At 42.7% G+C, this 23,426-nt stretch overlaps 1 protein-coding gene across 1 annotated transcript in view; it reads left to right on the top strand.

The window, feature by feature from the left end:
* Positions 1-23,426, top strand: part of FNIP2 (folliculin interacting protein 2) — a 100,556-nt gene that overhangs the window by 30,133 nt on the left and 46,997 nt on the right. The window contains exons 2-4 of the mRNA XM_075860297.1: positions 3,473-3,599; positions 13,850-13,978; positions 21,359-21,459. Coding sequence (XP_075716412.1) covers positions 3,473-3,599; positions 13,850-13,978; positions 21,359-21,459 — 357 coding nt within the window. The remainder of the gene's footprint in view (positions 1-3,472; positions 3,600-13,849; positions 13,979-21,358; positions 21,460-23,426) is intronic.

The following is a 23,426-nucleotide window of genomic DNA, read 5'->3' as shown; positions in this document are numbered from 1 at the left end:
CAATTTATTATTTTTTTTGTTTCATAATGGTTTTCTCTCTAATCTACGATGGGAACTTGGGGCTGGCCGTTCTAAAAATTGTTCCTTTTTATGTTTTTTGTTTTTTTTTTTTGTTTTTTTAATCCAAAAATGAAGGTGGGTGAGGGGCTTTCACAAAGGTTTCTGTGATTAAAAGGAAAAATAAAATATTTAATATGGGTCACAAACTGGAATTACACTAGCATAGCTTTCTGTGGGAAAGTACAATTCTATTAATCCACATTCTGTGGATTGTCAAATAGAACCAGCGCTGTTGGGGTATGTTCACACGGCAGTGTCCGTTACGGCTGAAATTACGGGGCTGTTTTCAGGAGAAAACCGCTCCGTAATTTCAGCCGTCATGGCATGTTGAGGCGCCCTTTCGCTGCGTCAATTACGGACGTAAATGGAGCTGATTTTCCATGGAGTCAATGGAAAACTGCTCCATTTACGTCTGAAGAAGTGACAGGCACTTCTTTCACGTGGGCGTCTATTTACTCCCCGCCTTTTGACAGCGTGGCTTAAAACAATGACCGTCGGAACAGAACATCGTAAGACCCATTCAAATGAATGGGCAGATGTTTGCCGACGCTATCGAGCCGCATTTTCGGACGTAAATCGAGGCGGAGAACGCCCGAATTACGTCCGTAAATAAGCCGTGTGAACATACCCTTAAGTGACTTCATGACACACAACCTACTGGGCTCACATAGTCTGAGAGGAAAGGGTGTGTGTGATATATATCTATATCTCTGTATAGTTTTTGTTTATACTTGAATACGGCCCGCTGCTACTTTTGAGTGCGCTGTATGTATTCTACAAGATATGACCATATTTTTATGCACTTTTTAGGTTTGAAATCTGAACTTAGGCCATGTTTATACACCCGTCAGATGGCAGATTTTCTTTGATAACAATAGTGTAGCATGCTGCACTCATCTGTCAAGTTAAAAATGGATCATAACTTGGTTGTCATGGCTCCTGTAAAAATGGAAGCCATCGTGCCAGTGGGAAGAGAGCTAAAGTCTGTCATGCCCTATTGCGTGCCATTCTTCAGTCCCCATTGTGCTTGCGAGTGCACCTTCTCAATCTCTCTCTACCATATTCTGCAAAAGACAATCAAGCGTAATTGGTGACATACTGAAGGGATCTATGTATTGAACCTGCAGCTTACCCTCAGCTTTATTTTTTATTTTTTTTAAGCAGAATGTGAATTACGTTTTGCTTTGCACTTTATTTTGCTGCACATCAACCAGTAGGGCAACCATACTATGCACAATCTCTTCACCTTATCTCAAAGGTTGAGTGCTAGTAACTACACAAACCTTGTGGCGTGGACAGATATGTGCAAAGAGGGTCACCATACCAAAGATCAAAATGGGGCCCTCTGCAGGTACTTGTTCATATCATCTCCCACTATTCTGGGATAGAAAGGCCGCTTGGTGCCCTTACCCAGCTCCACCTAATCCCTTAAGAGAAGGATGGCATCGCCCTTTGGCTATGTCCCGTCCCCCCCATCAATAGTTTGCTTATGCAGCTGCGATTGTGGGTGCTTACCTCCTGTGGCTGGTCTATCGTTGGATATGGTGCATTATTTATTCGAGGTTATGAGGACGTGCTACTGTAACTCATCTGTGCCAGTGACCAATCCAATGACCATTGGCGTAGGCCTGTTGTATTCAGCTTTTTTTTTTGTTATCTGATGCAGTGTAGCCCACTGAAAAGTGCACACTTCATGCCAGTTTTCTGCCACCCCTACAGACTTTTCCTACACATAGGGAAAAGGTTCGGCATATTAAGAGCTGGATAACATTAGCTGTTTTCCTTTATGACCGACAAGTGTTGACTATAGAATGAGCAGGAATTGGCTGGCCCGGGTACTGACTGGGGAGAACGCAGGGTGATATCGGTGTGCTGTGTTGTGATCTGTGCTAGGACAATGCAGAATAGAAGTGCAGCCGTCAGTCTGCTCAGCAGCTTTTGTCATGTGGGTTAAGGGGAGCCAGCCCGTAGTCATCTGATAGTCTTTGTGCTTTTAGAATGGACCCCAAATGACGTTTGAGGGCAGTTCTACGTGGACTGTATTGGACAACCTGCCTGTGTCCATGTGGAGGTGCTCATGAATAGGATGAACTTTGCAGACCGGTATTCCTTCTTTTTTTTGGCAGACTGTAGTGTTGCTTTTCTGTAGCCAAGAATACCCAGCCGGTGACTTGGTTTGTGATTTCTTCATGAAACTGACTGTTGTGCTGTGTCTGTGCTTGTTCTGTCACATAAAAATCTGCTAATGATGTAAAGCTAAGTGGATAGTACAGGTATTCTATTTCTCCTGAACATGTTTATGAAAGCTTTTCTAAATCACTCGTATATTTTACTTTAGGTTAATACCTGGTCAATTTACATTACGATAGATAGATATCGGAGTATAATTTGTTTAATCTCTCATTACTTGAGCCGTATAGGTGCCGCATAGTGTTTGATAGTCATAGAAATGTATGTCACTTGTAGGCCTAAGGTGGCCATGCACATATTCGATAACGGTCGGCCAAAATATTTCTCCGACTCCCCCTAAACATGCACGCTCGGCTGAGTCTTCTCGCTTATTTTAATGAAGAGCGGCAGCAGCTTGTCTCCTATGAGAACAAAGGAGCATACATTTAGAAATGTAACATGCCCGATCCTTCTTTCCGCTGACATCTGCTGCTGTCTGTTAGTCGCCATACACATTAGATCATTAGTTGAGAAATCTGCAGTGTTGGCCGATGTGTATGGGCACCTTTTGAGAGAACAATTAGGTAGACGGCACAAAATTAAATATTACCACAAAATCTGCCTATAACATCTGAATTGGTTGTGTCTACAGGTAGCGTTAAACTCCAGTCGTTTTCTGTGCAGTAAAGAATTATAGAATTTTTTTGGGGCAGATTATCTGCATTATTTATTTCCAGACTAAATTTCCCTGCACCTATATCTTTGTTCTAATTTGTGAATTTATTCGTATATTTTCTTTTTTGCACTATTGGGAAGGGGGTGTGGCGCTTTATATTTTTTTTAACCCTCACCCCCCCTGTTTTGTAATTGTCTGAGTTTGGCCAAGGATATATATCCTTGACTCTGCAGCTGGCTTTGGTTTTTTAGGACCGAGCTTCTTATGTAAAGTAGAATTGTTGGTACATGTGGCCATTCGTACTTGTTACCAGCATTTCCAATCCCTGTCCGAGAGAGACAGATGTCATTCTCTGGGGAAGCGATACTGACAGGAGATTGTATCCCCCTGGACTGTTTCTTATACATTTAAAAATGACCAGTTGCTTTTAATTTAGAAAAAATAAAAAATGTATATATTTTTTTTTTTTCTGCTCTTCTGTGCTTCAGCAAATACAGCGAATGTGCATGGGAGATCCTGAGACCTGGTAATACCAGTCTGACCAAACGCCGTGTTTTTCATTTACAGCTGGCCTTGTACAGAGTTTGACTTGAATTGCATCCGTCTGATTGTTTACCAGGACTGTGAAAGAAGAGGCAGACAAGTCTTGTTTGACTCCAAAGCAGTTCGTGAAATAAAAGATGAAAACGCACAGGTGAGCAAAAAAAAAATGTTTTTATTTAAATTTTTTTTTTTTGGTGTGTCTGATTCACTGTATTTAATATTTTGAAGACTTGATTGTCTGGCATGGAAAAAATTCTCCTCCAGGTTAGCAAAAAATATACCTACCACGGAGAGTATCTTTATCCAAAGGGATCCTCATTCTCTGGGGCACCAATATTTTAATACCATTATGTAAGTATTAGGGTTTATTCAGATGAACGGGATATACGTCCGTGCAACGTGTGATTTTCACGCGCGTCGCACGGACCTATATTAGTCTATGGGGCCGTGCAGACATGTGCGTGATTTTTACGCAGCGTGTGTCCGCTGTGTCAGTCACGACATGTCCGTTCTTTGAGCGAATTTTGCACATCACGCACCCATTAAAGTCAATGGGTGCGTGAAAACCACGCATGCCACACGGAAGCACTTCCGTGCGACCAGCGTGATTCGCGCAACAGCTGTGGAAAGGATGAATGAAAACAGAAAAGCACCACGTGCTTTTCTGTTTACAAACATCCAAAAGGAGTGTCATAATGATGGCGGCTGCGCAAAAAGCACGCAGCCGCGCACCATATGATCATGACACACGGAGATGTTAATTGCTTTTGCGCGCGCAAGACGCCGCGTTTTTCGCGCGCGCAAACGCACATGCTCGTGTGAATCCGGCCTTAGGGTATGTTCACACAGTGCAAATGCTGTACACTTTGTCTGGAGTTGCTGTGGGATCTATGTGAGAAGCAGCAGCTCAGCCAGCTATATACAGGAGCTTCATATTCTACAGCAAAATGGTAGGACATTTATAAAATTAAAATCAGCACACCGGTATCCATAGCCTTTTAAAGGGTTTGTAAACATTAAATGTGTGGGTTGTTTTTTTTAATTGTATGTATTACAAATATTAGGTTTCTTTTCTACACATTATTACAAATGTTGCCTACTTTTTAGAGCTGCACCTTCTATGCCTCCACTTTACATAGAAGCTGCATCTCGGCATTTTCAGCCGTCTGTTCGTGTTTACGTGATTGACCGGCTGAGAGCGGATACATTATGGCTATAACCACTTATCTCACGCTAATACTAAACGGCGTTAAGTTGACCAGCAATGTTCCATGAACGTCTTTGCAGTCATGTATATGCTTATGTAAAAGTGTGGTACATATTTTCAACAGTCTGTTAACTACGATATTCTCATGTAGCTCTGCCTGATATAACATTTGAGGTGTCCATTAAAAAAAAAATCACCTTTTAAAGGGATTTTCCTATCCTAGTAACCGATGGCATATTGCTGGGATATGCTATGATTTACCGGGCGTGAGGGTTTGCCTGCATAACCCCCCCACCCCCCCACCTTCTTACTGGTCCTTAGAACGAATGGACCACTGTGAAATCTGCTGTTTGTTCCTGTCACATAACTGCATAAAATTGGTGTACTTACAGTACATGGGACTATTCACTCAGCCGTTGCTTTAACGGACTGTGTGAAACCGCCCGTGAAAAAATAAGATGTCCTATTTTTGTTTTGGTTTTTTTTCATGGATACCTCAATGGACTTAAGTCTATGAGGGGTCCGTGAAAACTGGTCCCGCACGGATGCAAATCGACCCTGAAAATCTGTTTTATACGGCCGATTTGACACCCGTTCGTGTGAATATAGCCTTAGTATTTCCCTGCACAGTAATGCGCTCAGCAACGCACTGTTCGGGGACTGCAACACTACCCCACTCCCAGGCTGAGCGTGACATTCAATAACCCAAGAGACAACTTTCATTCTTTAATCATATAACTTTTAACATATGAAACCTATTAACATTCAATTGATCAAAAATGCTAAGCTTAGTGGTGCGCTCACATGTGGCGTACTTGCATTGTTTTTTCGCAGTGTGGAAATCTACCATGTACCCTAACGGGAAAAATATTCTGCCACCCCTCTAGGTCTTGCGTTGCGGAATATTTTTCTCACAGACCTACAGTGTAAAGGTTTTGCAGTTTGTTTATTCTGCAAAAATACAATAAAAGTACACATGAAGATTGAGCTATTCTGCAGTCCAGTTCTTTTCTCCGTAGAGGAGGAGGCTGTTCTGTCTCCCCCCTATGCTTTATACTGCGGTTCTGACTGTTCAGTTTGACTGCCTTTATAGGATTAGAAGCCCAGCATGAAGTTGGCAATTCACTGACCCTGAGATGATTTCTATTATAGTAAGAGCAGAATAATTATCTGACAGGCCCCATGCACATGACCGTATTTTTCATGGGTAATTACATACCCATTCACTTCTATTGGCCACGGACACCTTTCCGTATTTTTACAAATGGGTGACCATGCTGAAAAAAATTATAGAACTTGTCCGTAGTTACGGCATAGAAGCCTATGGGTGCTACCGTAAATACGGATGTGCATCCGTAAACTAGCTGTCTTTACGGAAGCATTGCTATGCAACACGTTGGTAACATTTGCAACCTGTCTTCGGTAACGTTTGTGTGTGACTTACAGCACATTGAGATCACGTTGTGCTGTAATTTACAGCGTGATCTCGTGAGATTACGCTTGCTGTGTTGTAAGTCACAAACAAATGTTACCGAAGTGTCGGGATTGTGAATAGACATCCCGTCCTGGCTGGACGTGATGCCGATTTACTGTCAAGACGCTTCAGTAACGTTAATGTGGGTGTATGTGACTGCACATAGTGAACAATGCAGGATCACTATGCGCAGAGTAAATGAATGGAGAGAAGTGCATGACGTGGATTGGTCACTGATTGGCCAGCGTAATACACTCCTCTGTACAACGCCCAGTTGGTCAAAAAGTAAAAACACGCCCAGTTGGGCATTACGAAAGTAATTAGCATAAAGCTAAACTCATAAATTGGTGAAAATAGATCGTTTTTCTAAATAAAAGCCACTGCTGTTACCTACATTACAGCGCCGATCACATTATATAGGAGATAGGGCACTTATAATGTGGTGACAGTCTCTTTAATCGTTCAGTAATGTTTTATTCTGATCCAAAAAGTATAAATTGATTTATTTCTCTAGTAATAGGAGATAATGGTATTGCTGTGAAATGTTAGTTCCTCGTCGCTTACATTCTGCTGTGTGATCTAAGTGATTAATGCGGTGTGTGTGCACCACGCTTAAGAGCGTCACATGATCGCCTGAACTGCTGCCAACTAGCAGTTCATGCAATGTCTGACTGATCATCTGCTTGTGAGCACAAATAGGTCAGGCCGTTTAACATTAATGCCTTTCTGGCACTATCTTTCACCCACAATGGCAAGGTCATGTGGGTTGGCAGGTCTCGACCATTATGAGAACTTTGGATTTCACAGTATAGCCTGTCTTCTCTATATTCATTTTCAGAATCACAGGAATGTAATGGGTACATTTAATAAAAGTAACGCATGTACCTGCCTAATTGTGTATTTCTACTATTCTCTCCAATGTTCAAGTGTGTATTTTTAGTACTGTGACAGATGTGTGGGTTTTTGGGTGTGCTTTAGCCAACACACTTAAGGCTAGGAATACACAGTGACTTTGGCCTCAATGCAGGTCATGTGACAAAAGATCATCCTGCCTACATTGCAGGTAAAGTCAATGTGGCTGCATTGCAGCCCACGTGATGCATGGACAGCGACCAGACAGTTGCAAAAAAATCCATCTATTTTAGGATTTCTTGCAAGTGCCGCAGTCGCAATGTGGCCACATTGACTTTTATTACCTGTGATTCTGGCAGGGTCACACAGCGATACTTGATTGTGTCGCAGCCAAAGTCGCCGTGTAGCTCTAGCCTAAACTGAGGTGCACCCTGGTTGTTGAGACGTGGCTAGGCTGGCAGTTTTGACAGGCCTTGAGCTTTCTGCAGGAAGAAGTTACATGCAAGCAGTGTGAAGCAGGCCCTCGATTTGCTTTCTGGAAATTAGACCACCGGGTAAACTGAATGTCAGGCGGTATATTCGTCTGACAATGGGCAGTGTGGCTGGCATGATCTTTGGGGGCTATGGTGGATATTCTCTGATGTTACTGGGTGCTCTTCTGCTGTCTCCACTTTATATCTGATCAGCCAGACTCTGTGGTCGCGGTCATTTAGCTACTGAAACTTAAAGAGGTTGTCCATTTTTTTAAGATTTGTTTTACTTATAGAATAGGAAATTGTACAGATTTCTGATATACATGTGTTTAATATTCTGCTCCCGTACATTTCTTATATCCGTGCGGCTGCCTTTGTCAATAAAATCGAAATAAAAAATTGTATAGCCCACAGATTAGTCCATAGAAACGCATCCATAGGATAACTGAATGGACTAAAAAAATGGTGGCAGGCATGATGTGATCACTGGTGTTCAGGTAACACTGTCCAGGTATAGAACAGGTGAATATAACTTCTGCTCCTCAATAATCCATTAAAGTATTTCTACCTCCAGCAACGTGCGCGTGCGTGCGTTAACATCACCTCTCAAACAGGCAGCCATTTTAAAAATCCTCTAGAAACTTTGCATACAGGCACAGTGAAGTAGTTGTTTATCATTATTCCACCATTAGTCATATTCATATAGCCCATGGATGTGTCCTCTGTAGCCCCAGCACGTGAATGTAATGTAACCCTGGTTCTAACTGAATGTTGAGGGCCACATGATATGGGGGGGGGGGGTCACATGGCTGCAGCCATATTTAGTCATATTCAATTAGCCTCTGGATGCGTTACTATTCCTCCCTCCCAGCCGTCCCGGATTCCGGGCGGTGTCCAGCTGCCACGGGCAGCTGGTGATATGTCCGGTGTCGTGTGAATGTAGTCCATGTATCTTATTTTTTTTTAGAAGGCACTATGGGGCATTATACTGTATGGGGGCCGCTAAAGGGGCATTATCGCCACAGGTATAGGTTAAACCTATACCTTGGGAGCTTGCAACATCACGGTCCATATAGGGATAGTGAAGTCAGGCGCTTCCACAGTGTTGGAGTCCCTGGGCAGAGCGCTATTAGATCTGTCCTGGGTCTCCAGCCCCCTGAAAACTCCTAAAGTCACTGTCCGTGTTTGGACAATGACATTAGGAGGAGTGCTGTAGTCCCGGAGCAGAGCATCAGCTGATGCTCTGCTAGCCAAATCCAGCGATAAGTAACTCCTGAAGTCACTGTCCATAAATGCAGTGACTCTAATAGTTTTGCCAGGGCTGGTCCCTAGACCACAAATCCCACTGTCATGCAGTGGGATACGTTTTGGGCCTTTTGATGGAGTTATACGTTGGGGTCTTCCTGATGTATACCTCTGACGGAAGCCCCGAACGTGTTGTGAATAGGGCCTAACTGGTGAGACCCAGTCTGTTTCAGAATTTTGTATTACGGGCACACTGCCCAAATCTCCCTCTGTTCAACTGAAACTGAATTTGGATCGCAATAGAACCCTATAATCAAAGTTTAGTACAGTAGAATCGCATGAGGTCCGGGTAATACAGCTGATAAAATACAGCAGCATAACAGCTGTCTGCAACCAGCCGTTGGCTATTGGGAAATACATGATATTTAGTGCCTGGTAGTCTGGTTATTTTTTTTAACCCCTTTACTACTGCTTTATGGCTATATATGTTCCAACTGCCAATGCTCCCTGCAGTGGTCACGTATATAAACGTTGGGAGCCTGGAACTGGTTTTATTGTGTGCAGTGTTGCTTCAGTGTAAGCAGCGCTGCACTTTCATGTCTGCCGGGGCATTGAGATGCCTGGAATCCCCCCCCCCCCCCCACTGTAGATAGCGCCACCTCGTAGCACAGAGCTCCTAGAGGGAGCTGAGGTAGGGGGGGTTCTACCTACGGGGGGGAGGGTGATATATCTACATGGGCACTATGTGGACACTACAGTGAGAACTGGCACGATCTACAGGGGCATTGCGGCACTATCTACATGGGCACTGTGGTGGTTTCAGGGGGTCGGGACAGAACTCTTATAAAATTCATCCATTTGTTTTTTTTAACTGCCATGAATAACGGATGGCAAATGGCAGTTAAAAAACCGACTATCCCTCCTTGCTATTCTGTTTGTGGCTATGCAGTTACAGGAGAAAGTGTAAATGAATTCTCTATGCTACACTGCATGTCTACAAAGTTTTATGGCTATGCTGGTATAACTTTTTAAAGGGGTTGTATGAGACTAGAAAAAAAAAAAAAGCCCCGTCCCCTCCAGAAACAGTGCCCCTCTTGTCCATCGGCTACGTCTTGTAATGCAGCTCAGTTTCCTTCACTTCAGTGGGCCTGTACTACAAAACCAGACACCGCATATGGAAAAGTTGCTTTTCTTGGAATGGAGGCGATAGATTATTTTTTAGAGTAGTCTCATAATAACGGTTTAATTCTCTACGAGTATATGTAATATAGCAACCAGCCCATGGATTTTCTCCACCTGACGTTTTAATGGGCTCGTGCAGCAGATGTACAGTATTATGTGAATGTTTGCAGATTGATATCAGAAGTGGGTTAATGTACTTTGCACAGTCAGTACATGGACACGACTCTGGAGAGAGGACATGTTTAATGGTCTTGTTTTTCCCTATCCCTGCATTGTGTTAAGCACATGACGGCTGCATGTACATTTAATCTCCTAGTGATGGTCACATTGGAGATTGCATAAGCCACACCGCCTGGGTGTTTACTAGGGAAACTTCTCCGAGCAATGTACATACTCTGGTCCATTTACACACTGTTTGCTTATAGAATCTGCTTTCTTTCTGTTCTATGTGTAGAATTTCTTATCTTTTTGTAGTTGTAGAAATTTTGAGGTTTAAAAATTATATTTCCCTGAAATGTTTCTGCAGGTTCTAAGGTCTGAAACCATTGAGGGAAGGTAATAATTATAGGGGCAGATTGTTTTCTGGAACACCTGTCAATAATCCCATTGTAAGCCAAACTGCCGACTCTGACGACTCCTATTTTTTTCAGCGTCCGACTCCTTCATAAATGGCTCCTGTATAATAAGCCCGGTTGTCTGCCCGCTGTGTATAAATGTGTGTGGCTGGTAATGTAAGAAAGCCATGGGCACGCCGATAACTTTATGCAGCTATATATATATGACCTGGAAATCGGGCAAGTCTAAATGGATGGAAATAAAATAAACATTTGATCTCTTGCCTTAATACTTCCTGTTCTGATCTCTCTAGCGGTTCTGAGATGTTGGCAGGCACGCCCAGTTTGGGCCAGTTTTAAAGGGGTTTTGGCACAAAACGCGTATCCCCGATCAACAGCGTAGGGGATACATGTGTGATTGCAGGGGGTCCGACCGCTGGGATGAGAATGAAGCCCAGGTGCGCATGCTCGGCCAGCGCTCTATTCATTTCTATAGGACTTCCGTGACCCCGGTGTCCAGCAGCTCCATAGAAATGACTGGAGCGCTGGTCGAGTTCAGAGTCCACTGGCATTTTAGTGTCTAGCCCCCACCCCCCGGTCCTGAATGTTTTCAATCCTAAAAATCTGTAAAATTACCAAGTCGGACACATGAACCTTGTTTTCTGTAGAGCGAACATTTCCTCATATAATGTGTCCAAATAATTGATGAGGAGACCACAAAGCCAGAAAATCCCGTTACAATTGCTAATTCCTCACTATCCTACTCCTCTTGTGTCACACTTACAGGGTTCAGGAAGCTGAGATTTGGGAAGACTCTTGGTGGTATCTTCCCACTAGAAATGTGGTCTAGTCAAGGAAGAAACATCGCCATTGTGTTTTTCGTCAGTCACTGGGAGCTAAATCCGATTAGGATCAAACCACTCCCTGGATGTCCGCTTTCTAGGCCACGTTAAGGCCCAGTACGCGTTTTTTTTTGTTTTTTACACTGATTTTGACGTGGAAACCGCATCTGAATCGGCAGCAAAAACCACCTCCCATTGACTTCAATGGGAGGCTATTTTTTTTTTTTTTTTTTTTCCAATGGCAATTTTTATCTTTATATTTTATAACTTTAAGATTCATAATCTTTCTTCAAATCAATGGGAGGCAGAGTGCTTTTTTTCATGGCGTTTGCCCACGGTGCTTAATGGCTGCGGGCGAGAATCGCGACAAGAATTTGCAGGCAGCTCAAAATCTGCCTGCGAAAAACTGTGAACAGAGCCTTAATGTGACTTTGGGGGGGGGGGGGGGGTGTGATGTGCCTAACTGTATTTACAACCAAAATTCACCAGCGCAGATGTGATTTATTTATTTTTTTCATATTTATTAGCGTAAGGGGAACAAACTTCCCGTGTGTGTGTGTGTGTATATATGTGTATATATATATATATATATATATATATATATATATATATATATATATATATATATATAAATAAATAAATGTCGGAGATAGAAATGCTAAATGTAAGGCGGAGATTCACACAAGCGTATGCGTTTTGCGCGCGCAAAAGGTCCGTGTGTCATCAGCATATGGCCGGCATCCTGATGACACTCTGTTTTTATGTTTACAAACAGAAAAGCACGTGGTGCTTTTCTGTTTTCATTCATTGTTTTTATTGCTGTTGCACGAATCACGCGCGGCACCCGGAAGTGCTTCCGTGTGCCGAGCGCGATTTGCACGCACCCCTTGACTTCAATGGATGCATGCTGCGCGAAACACTGCCAAATATGGGACATGTTGGGAGTTTGTACGCTGCGTGAAATTCACTGACAGTCTGAACGGCCCCATTCAGTAACATAGGTCTGTGCCATGCGCGTGAAAATCACACGTGTGGCACGGACGTATTTTACGGTCGTGGTGAACGTATTTTACGGTCGTGGTGAATTTGCCCTAAGGACAGGCCCCCAAGCTATTTGCTTGGGGGACACATAGTTGCACAAGCCACAAAAAAAGTTTTATTGGTATCTAGGTCTTTTATTTAGCATGGATTTCTGTTTGTGTATTTCTCTCCCCCCTTAGGCCTTATTCACATGACAGTGAAAAACGGGTGTGTGACAGACGTTCTTTTAACGGCCGTCACATGGCCGTTTTCAGAACAATGATGTTCTATGGGTGTATTCACACGGCCGTTTTTTTAACGGCCCGTAAATAATGGCCGTCAAAAAAAGGGCATGTCCTATTTTTGTGTCAATGGATCAGTTTTTAACGGCTGTCAATACATGTAACAAGTGTTAAAAACTGATCTGACACGGGGATTGGCAAGGGAACTACTAGTTCCCTTGCTGAGTATCGATGGCATAGTCACCGATGCAGCACCGATCTCTTCAGGTGTGGTCTCTCTTTTTCACGGGTTCTGCGAAGGCTACGCGATGACATCGCTCCGCCTTCGCAGATCACGTGAAGACGAGACCTTACCTGAAGGAGGCCGTGCTGCATCGGTGAGTATGTAGGGCATTCATAACACCCTGTGTGGCATAATCTGTCGGGGGGGGGGCTGTGTGGCATAATCTGTCGGGGGGGGGCTGTGTGGCATAATCTGTCGGGGGGGGGGGGGCTGTGGGGCATAATCTGTTGGGGGGGGGGGCTGTGTGGCATCATATCCAGGGAGGCTGTAAATGGTGTCTAGGTGAACATGTGACCTTCCTTTGGGTGTTTTCAGGGGGTTGGGACAAAAAAAGCCTGACCAATCAACTTTTTTTTTTTTTTTTTTTTTTTTAACGGCCATGAAAAACTGATATAAAACAGATGTCAAACGGACTGGAAATGTATGAAAGTTTAGAGACACACTGATGCAAAATGGCCATGAAAAACTGAGTTGATCCGTTTTTTTTTTTTTTGTTTTTTTTTCACGGTCGTGTGAATATAGCCTTACCTTTTTTTCCATATGTAGTAGACTGGTGCTTACCATACGGACGTCCCCTATGTAAGCTGTACAGGTGGTACGAGCGGTTTCCAGTTGTTACGATCTCCAGGCAGATGTTGCCTGGTCAACAGCTGATTGGTCAAGGTCAGCTGTGCGAATTGCATGAGCAGGTTCCAGAAACTTCTATTTCCAGGCAGATTTTCTCCCAGGAACAGCTGACTGGTCATTTGAATTCCAAAAGCCTGGAATCTGAGCCATCAATGAGCGAGTTTTCTTCGTGGTCCAGAAGTTCCTCTAGAGCCTGGACCGTCGCCCACCCTCCCTCCCGTTTTATGTTCTGAAATTCCTTCCTGTTGCGATGTTTGTTAGAGGTGTTTTGTTACCCAGCTTATGCTGGGCGGACTTGGTCTTTTATTATAAACGCTAGATTTTTATTTTTTTTATTGGTTATCATGTTTGTGGGGTCTGTGCGATCATGGATAATAAACATCTTGGTCTCTAAATACAGAGAGCAGGAGAAGAGGCCCCAACAAAGTCTAAGCCCTGTCAGACCAGCAGCAGTGGCACTTGTACCATCTCCTCTCGAAATACATCAAGATACGCCCGGCCCGCCAGGAAGCAGCTACCCAAGTACCAGGTATGAGCTTCACTTTTGAACAATGTCTTTCCATTCACTTCCAAAAGGTAGATTTAAAAATTCCTGCTAGCTCCCCAGAATCTGCATGCATTTTTTTATGAACTCCGCCAACATTCATGTGGCCTATCAGGTGAGCTCCCACTATGCACCACTCTCTGGTAACCGGACACCAGCAAAAAATTAAATTTAATCTTCTGTCTGAATGGAGAATAAAATCTGAGAATTAAAAAGCCGTATGAGATAAGTAAGGCAGAGTAATCTGAGGGAGGCTGGATTCACACGAGCGTGGCGTTTTTGCGCACGCAAAAATGCGGTGTTTTGCCTGCGCAAAAGCCACTTAACAGCTACGTGGGGCATCCGCATATGATGCGCGGCTGCGTGCTTTTCGCGCAGCTGCCATCATAATGACACTCCGTTTGGATGTTTGTAAACAGAAAAGCACGTGGTGCTTTTCTGTTTTCATTCATCTTTTGGACAGCTGTTGCGCGACTCACGCAGTTCGCACGGAAGTGCTTCCGTGCGGCATGCGTGGTTTTCACGCACCCATTGACTTCAATGGATGCGTGATTCGCGCAAAACGCCCAAAGAACGGACCTGTCGTGTTTTTGTTTTTTTTTCAGCGGACTCACGCTGAGTAAAATTCACGCACATGTCCGCACGGCCCCATAGACTAATATAGATCCGTGCGGCACGCGTGACAATCACGCGCGTTGCACGGACATAATTCCCGTTCGTCTGAATAAAGCCGTAAACTGATATATTTTTTAAAGATGATCTAAGGCCGGGTTCCTGTGTAGCGTAAACGCTGTGGAATTTCCGCAATGGAATTCTGTCAAATTCCACATTTACAGTAGCCACAAAGTGGATGAGATTTAAAAAATCTCATGCCCACGATGCAGAAAAAAGCCGCAGCGTGTCGGTTTTATGCCGCATTTTTGCTTTTCCGTTGCGGGTTTTCCCCCGTTTGAATTCAATTGGAATGAAAATCTCGCAACACAAAGCAACGTGTTGCGTCTTTGGCTGCATATTCACAGCGATACGCAACTACGTGAAAAAAAATAAAAAATCATACATAACCTGAAAGCCTTCCTTCCTGCAGTTTGGCCTCCTGGGGATGACTTTGCAGGCCATGTGACCGATGCAGCCAATCAAAGGCTGCAGCATTACATGGCCTGCAACATCATCGCAGGAGGCCGGACTATGCCTTTCGGACAGAATGCACTGCGGGTTCCAGGTCGGATTTACTGCGCAGATATTGTGCAGCGTATCCGGCCTAAAGTAGACTTTTCTTAAGCATGCCTTTACTGAACGTTTTAGCTTAAAAGGGCCTTTTGCCAGAGTTAGGTTCTGTTCACACCGAATAATACATAAAAACATTCTATTCCGTCTTTGTTACAGACCGAAAACCAGAGAAAACGTTTCCGTTGATGCACTCAAGAACTTCAATCGAAATATTTCTAAAGGCCAAGGCGTTCGGTTTAGTCTGCGTTCACATCTGTCAGGGCTCCGCTCCACCGTCGGAGCTTTCTGTCGGAACGGAGCTTTGACTAACACAAACGGAAACCATCGATTTCAATGGTGACTGATCAGGTGCAAATGGTTTCGGTTTCTCTCCGTTGTGCAGGGGTTCTGTCGTTTTGACGGAATCAATAGTGTAGTAGACTAGGGTATTCTTGCCGTCAAAACGATGGAACCCCCTGCGCAACGGAGACAAATGAAAACCATTTGCACCGGTTCCGTCACCATTGAAATCAATGGTGATGGAAACGGAAACCTCTGGTTTTAGTTTGTCAGCCAGGGCTCCGTTCCAACGGAAAATTTCAACAACGTTGGAACGGAGCCCTGACGCAGATGTGTGAACGCAGCCTAACTTTGATTCCACCAGTGTATATATAGATTATTATATTGTATACAATTATAGATAAACATATGTACTACTCTACCTAGGTTAAATAAATAACTGAAATTTGAGATCGATACTTTCCATTTTTTTTTTTTTTATCTATTCGTTTTCCAATCCATCAGAAAAAAAGTATTTGTTAAAAACTAAAGTCATACTTAAAGAGGCTCTGTCACCAGATTTTGCAGCCCCTATCTGCTATTGCAGCAGATCGGCGCTGCAATGTAGATTACAGTAACGTTTTTATTTTTAAAAAACGAGCATTTTTGGCCAAGTTATGACCATTTTTGTAGTTATGCAAATGAGGCTTGCAAAAGTCCAAGTGGGCGTGTATTATGTGCGTACATCGGGGCGTTTTTAATACTTTTACTAGCTGGGCGTTGTGTATAGAAGTATCATCCACTTCTCTTCAGAACGCCCAGCTTCTGGCAGTGCAGACACAGCGTGTTCTCGAGAGATCACGCTGTGTCGTCACTCACAGGTCCTGCATCGTGTCAGACGAGCGAGGACACATCGGCACCAGAGGCTACAGATGATTCTGCAGCAGCATCGGCGTTTGCAGGTAAGTAGCTACATCGACTTACCTGCTAACGCCGATGCTGCTGCAGAATCAACTGAAGCCTCTGGTGCCGATGTGTCCGACACGAAGCTGGGCGTTCTGAAGAGAAGTGGATGATACTTCTCGTCAGAAAGCCCAGCTAGTAAAAGTATTAAACACGCCCCGATGTACGCACATAATACACGCCCACTTGGACTTTTACTTTTTAAACACGCCCAGTTGTACTTTTGCAAGCCTCATTTGCATAAATATAAAAATGGTCATAACTTGGCCAAAAATGCTCGTTTTTAAAAAAAATAAAAACGTTACTGTAATCTCCATTGCAGCGCCGATCTGCTGCAATAGCAGATAGGGGCTGCAAAATCTGGTGACAGAGCCTCTTTAAGGCTTCGTTCACATCTGCGTCACGGCTCCGTTCTGACGTTCCATCTAAGCAAGCTGTCCGAACTGAGCCCTGACTGAAACAAACGGAAACCATAGGTTTCCGTTTGCATCACCATTGATTTTAACGGTGACTGATCCAGTCCAAATGGTTTACGTTTGTCTCCGTTGTGCATTGATTCCGTTGTTTAGATGGAATAGTGTAGTCGACTATGCCATTGATTCAATCAAAACGACGGGACCTTTGCACGATGGAGACAAACTAAATCCATTTGCACCGATCAGTCACCGTTGAAATCAATGGTGATGCAAACTGAAACCTATGGTTTCCGTTTCAGTCAGGGCTCTGTTGTGACGGAGAGCTCAGACGGAACGTCCGTATGGAGCACTGACGCAGATGGGAGCGGATCCTTACAATAGTCCTTTCACCACTGACTGGAATACACTCCATTGGAAAAGATAATAAGGTCCCATGATTGTGAGTCACTGTACAAACATTCAACACCCATTACAAATACGTTTATGATCTTTTGCTATTCCTAGATACTGCATGTGAGGGAACACCCAAGATACAATACTCCACTGTGACTGGCTGATAAATTCCTCGTAGATTAAATGACGAGACGCACTTGAGTTTCAGTGTAATAGAAAGTAGTACTCACTGTTTTGATTTGTTTGCGAGCGTACGGACGCTTCCTATGAAATACAAAATCACTTTTTAACCCCTTCAGGACTGAGCCTGTGGACGGAGCCAATTTTTTTTTCAAATCTGACATGTTACCTTATGTAGTAATAACTTGGGAATGCTTTTGCCTATCCAAGTGATTCTGAGATTTTCTCGTGACACATTGTACTTTTAGTAAAAAAATTTGGTCGATAAATTCAAGATTTGTGTGAAAAACACCAACGTTTTGAGAATTTGCAAAAATATGCATTTTTCGAAATTTAAAATGTATCTGCTTGTAAGACAGACCATAATTCCACACAAAATAGTTTACTATTTCAGATTTCCCAAATGTGTACTTTGTTGCATCGTTTTTTGAACGTCCTTTTATTTTTCTAGGACGTTACAAGGCTTAGAACTTTAGCTGCAATTTCTCACATTTTCAAGAAAACTTTAAAAGGCTATTTTTTTCAGGGACCAGTTAAGTTCTGAAGTGGCTGAGGGCCTCATATATTAGAAAGTCCCCATAAATCACCCCATTTTGAAAATTGCACCCCTCAAAGTATCCAAAACATCATTCAGAAAATGTTTTAACCCTTAAGGCGTTTCACAGGAATTAAAGCAAAGTGGAGGTGAGTTTTGCCAAAATTAATTTGTAATCGTTTTTTTCTGAGAAACACAACTTAATATTTATTGCCCAGATTGTGCAGTTTTTAGACATATCCCACATGCGGCCCTAGTGTCCTAATGGATTGAAACACGGGCCTCAGAAGCAAAGAACCTTGTGGATTTTGGGGCCTCCTTCCTTTTTTTATTTTTTTTTATTTTAGACACCATGTCGGGTTTGAAGAGATCTTGTGGTTCCAAAACAGTAAAAAAAAAAAAAAAAGTGACCCCATTTTGGAAACTGCACACCTCAATGAATTTATCTAGGGGTACAGTTAGCATTTTGACCCCACAGTTTTTTTAGCTAAATATATTTGACTTCGTCTGTGAAGATAAAAATCAACTTTTTTTTTTTTTTCTGAAAAAAGTAGTTTTAACACGGAATAAAGGAGAAAAAACACCCCAGCTATTATAAAGCAATTTCTCCCAATTACGGCAATACCCCATATGTGGTAATAAACTGCTGTTTAGACCCACAGCAGGGCTTAGAAGGGAAGGGTCGTTATTTGGCTTTTGGAGCTCAAATTTAGCTCAAATGGTTTTCGGGTGTCATGTCACATTTGCAAAGCCCGTGAGGGACCAAAACAGTGGAAACCCCCAAAAGTGACCCCATTTGGGAAACTACACCACTTATGGAATCCATCCAGGGGTATAGTGAGCATTTAGACCCCACAGGTCTTTTGCAGCATTTATTAGAATTAGGCCATGAATTTTTTACAGCGTTCGCCGTGGGCTATAAATGAAAATTTTACTTTATTCTGTGGGTCGATACGATTACGATGATACCATACGTATATATATTAAATTTTTTTTTTGTGTTTTTAACCGCGTTCGCCAAACGCGGTTTTTTTTTTTTGGTCTTCAGGACGGGTTGTAGTTTACTTTATTGGTACTATTTTGGGGTACATGCCGGTTTTTTTTTTGGTTGTTTTTTTTTTGCGGTGTTCACCGTGTGGGAAAAATAACATTATAGTTTGGGTTGTTACGAACAGGACGATACCGAATATGTGTTAATTTTTTTCGTACAATAGACTTATAGGAAAAAAGCAATTTTTTGTTTAGGTAACTTTTTTTTTTTAAAAACATTTTTATTAACTTATTTATACTTTTCTGGTCCTCAGACTTCCGTAGGCCTCCGGTAGTCGTGGCAACAATCACCAGCACCTCTGGTTTCATGTGGGGGCTGCTGATCTGCTCCAAACACCTTAAATACGGCGGTCGCAATCGACCGCCACTTCTAAGGGGTTAACTGCCAAAATCAGTGGCAATGGCCTGTTGATCGGCAACAGGGAGAGCAGGGCAGACACCCTGCACAGTTAAGCGCCACTGCGTTGTAGCACTGTGTGGCGGTTTACTGTCAAAGTACGGACCTAACTGTCCGTCCAGGTGCGCAAACTTACTGCTCCCCCTTGACATGCAGTTACGTCTAGGTGCGGGAAGGGGTTAATCAAATAGTCACAGTTCTATTCCTCTAGTCTATCTCTTTCTGGGAAAGATGAGTGACAACCAACAGTTCCCACTTGGGTTATTACCCAGCTTCCCTAGACTACTGAATATCAAATCTACATGGTTATACAGTGATCATGGATGTATCAAAGCATAACTGATTTGATGTACAGGGCTACTGGGAAAGCTGATTAACGACTTCTTTTTAAAGGCGATGTACACTTTTGTTGGAAATTTTTTAATAAACCAATGATTTAATTGATTTTTGAACAACTTTTGAATCGTTTTTATTTAAAAAAAAAACTTTTTTGAGACACTTATACTCTGTATAAATTCATTCCGCTTTGACAGCAGGATACAGCTTCTGTCAGGTCAGCAGGACTGATTTCTTGGGTGAAAGCTGGTCCTGCATGTCTGACACGCAGGACTCAGCTGTTGTCAATCACCTCTATGTTCATGTCTTTAAAAGTATATATAGCCTTTAACCCCCTTTGCAACATGTCAGGCACATGACCGCTACCAGGGGCAGGTATAAAGCGGGCTCGTGTGCTGGGCGCGCTCCATACTGAGCGGCTGTATGTTCCAGCCGACACCTCACTGCAGCTGTCTGGGTCGGAGATCACTACATGACTTAACCACTTAGATGCCGTAGTCAATAGCGGCTGCAGCATCTAGCCGTTGGAGGGGGCAGCCCCCTTGAGACCCAAGCAAGTGGTGGCACTAGTTGTTATGGCAGCCTGGGGTGTATGCCAGGTTTGCCATATTTGTGCTCCTAATAAACCCTGCTAGAGGTAAGACAGCACGATGTACTGCAATACAAAAGTATTGCAGTATATTATTAGTCATCTAAAGATTGCTAGTTCAAGTCCCCTATGCGGATCAAATAAAAATAAATAAAAAAAACACCTTTTTAAGGTCCAAAAATATAAATGGAATTAAAAAAAAAAAAAGAATTAATTTTATTGGACTTTTAAGGGAAAAATTGAAAAGGTTGTGTGGGCTTGTACTGATGTGGCAATAAACAAGCTGTTCTAATATAACGTTTAATAAGCCCACACCGTGAACACTGTAAAAATAAAGATGAAAGCTGCCAAATTTGCGGTTTTGTGGCCTTTATAGCTACCTAAAAAATAGAATAGTGTTCAAAAGGTTGCATAAAGGACCCAAAATGGTACCGATAAACTACAGCTCACCCCGCAAAAACAAGCCCCAAACATCATCAATGGAAAAATAAAAAAGCTATTGCTCTCAGAATATGGCGACACAAAACAGTTTTTTAACCCAAATTTTTTTTTTGTTGTAGTGGTAAGACAAAAATAAGCTATTTAAATTTGCATTGCCATAATCTTATTGACGGATAGGATGAAGTTAGCGCTTCGTTTTTGCCACTTGGTAAGCTATGGCTCATAACTCGTCCAGCAAAAAACAAGTCCTCATTACAGCTTTGTCGATGGAAAAATAAAAAAATTATAGCTTTTGGAAGGCCATGGGGTTAATGTCGCCATATTATATTTGTTGTCTCCCTACTTTTCTAGTACCATGTAGAACTAAAAAAATAGACCTTAGATTCTTAATCTTTGGCCCTAAGTTTTCAAGGGAATATGCTCTTTAAGCATCCCTGTTTCTTTAAGAAGACCTTCTCTCCTCAGCTGTGTCAATGAGTTTATTTGACTAGACAAGTAGAGCAGAGGAACCCCAATTTATTTTGTCATTGGGCAATCCGTATGGCTTTTTATCAGTTTTTTTTTGTTTGTTTTTTTACAGTACACAAAGCCGGCCTCTGATGTGAACATGCTGGGAGAGATGATGTTTGGTTCTGTGGCAATGAGTTACAAAGGTTCCACTTTAAAGATTCACTTCATCCGGTAAGTTTGGTAGAGCATATGGTAACCAATATTCTTAATAGATTACAATGCATTATAGATCTTTCAAGCATGGAAGGAGATGCACCTGTGATTCTCAGAGGATATACCAAGAAAATGTAACTGAGTACTGAAACTTGTAAAATAGGCCGCTACTTCCAAATAATAAAGAAATTAATGTGTTTCATGTATGGTCTATAATCTTTCATTTCTTAACCTGTGATGACTAGAGCTAATATGGTTAGTATTATTTAAAAAGAGTTTTGTTTCCTACTGATCTGAAACTGTAATACGGGCAATGGTTAGAGTAATGAAGTGTTTGGCAAGTAATTTGTTTCCATGGCTCCAAAGATATGACACCCAGAAAGTAGTCCTGTAAATGTTATGTGGTTCCGCGGTCTGTTGGGGCGTAAGATCGATTTATAAAGTAGTTACCACATCCTAATATAAAATGAATGTAGAAATGAAACGGTTACACAAGACCTGGTCACTGAGTACTTTTAATACTGACAAATTGGTCTAAAGACATGTTTATGGGGAGTCTGTTTATAGCGGTCAGCCAAAGCATTCTATGGTTATCACATGTCCATGGCTAGCTTAACCCCTTCCCGCCCAATCACGTACAGTTACGTGATGGAAACTGGTGTCTTTAACGCATTTCCACGTAACTGAAGGAGATGGAGCTAGCTCCAGAGCTGAGCCCGCACCATCACAGCCAGGTGACAGCTGTATGTTACAACTGGCACCCTGAGGTATCGGCCAGGACCGGAGCTAGCATCCGATCCGGTAGATTAACCCCTCAGATGCTGTGTCCAATATAGATCGCAGCATGTGAGGAGTTTTTAGCCACCGGCACCCCAGCAACGTGATCGCTAGGTTGCCGGTGGCTGCATAGGCGATCGGAGGCCCAATACTTGCCTCCCGGTCTGCCAGCAACGGAAGCCCCTTATGCCACGCTCGGCGGCGGGGCTTAAAAGGCTTCTGGTACCATTGGCAAGATACATCAGCTGTATCAGCATGAACCGGAGCTAGCTCCGATTCCTGCCATTAACCCCTTCGATGCAGCGGTCCATTGCGATCGCTGCATCTTAGCGGTTTGTAGCAAATCGGCAGCCTGCCATGCGATTGCAAAGCTGGCGACTGCTACTATGGCAACAGGAAGCCTAACAATGGCCTCCTGTCTGCCATTACGGAAGCCAATTAGGCACCGCCCTGAGGCACTGAAAATACTGCCATAATTGCATTTTTTTTTTTTTGTCAATTTGCCTTCCAAAAATTGAAATAAAGTGATCAAAAAGTCGCATGTATCCAAAAATGGTACCTATAAAAACTAACTCTTTTTGCAAAAAAACAAGCCCTCATACAGCTCCATCGACTAAAAAGTTATGGATCTCAACTTGGCGACAGAAAAAATCCATTCTCTTTACAAAAGTAATTTTTATTGTGCAAAAAGTTGTAAAACAAAGTGCCATAAATTAGGTATCGCCGGAATCGTACTGACCCGCAGAATAAAATTAACATGTAGTTTATAACACTTGGTCAACGCTGTATAAAAAAACTATGGCAGAATTGCTGTTTTTTTGTCCCCTTGCCTCCCAAAAAAAGGATAAAAAATGATCAAATAGTCGCATGTACCCCAAAATGGTAGCAATAATAACTATAGCTCATCCCGTAAAAAAACAGGGCTCATATCCACTAAGTCTATGAAAAAATAAAATAATTGAAGGCTCCAATAAGTCAGGAAAGAAAAATATCCAGTTGTGCAGCCTGAGGGGAACATTTCTTCTATTTCAAGAAGCAAATTATCAAGGCACTAAAATTAGGGAACCAGGAAGGGGAGAGCCCAAACATATCTGCTGCAAGCGAAGGTACCGGTTTTATACCAGGACAACACATCCCAGCAAAATTCCCCAAACTGCAAAGGTGCCGATTGTGGACCAAAAGGGGGGATAAGAAAGGACATTTATCAG

This window comes from Rhinoderma darwinii, chromosome 1 (assembly GCF_050947455.1).
Source record: "Rhinoderma darwinii isolate aRhiDar2 chromosome 1, aRhiDar2.hap1, whole genome shotgun sequence".
Classification (NCBI taxonomy): domain Eukaryota; kingdom Metazoa; phylum Chordata; class Amphibia; order Anura; family Rhinodermatidae; genus Rhinoderma; species Rhinoderma darwinii.
The sequence above is the reverse complement of the archived record's forward strand: the minus strand, read 5'-3'. Positions and strand labels throughout refer to the sequence as shown.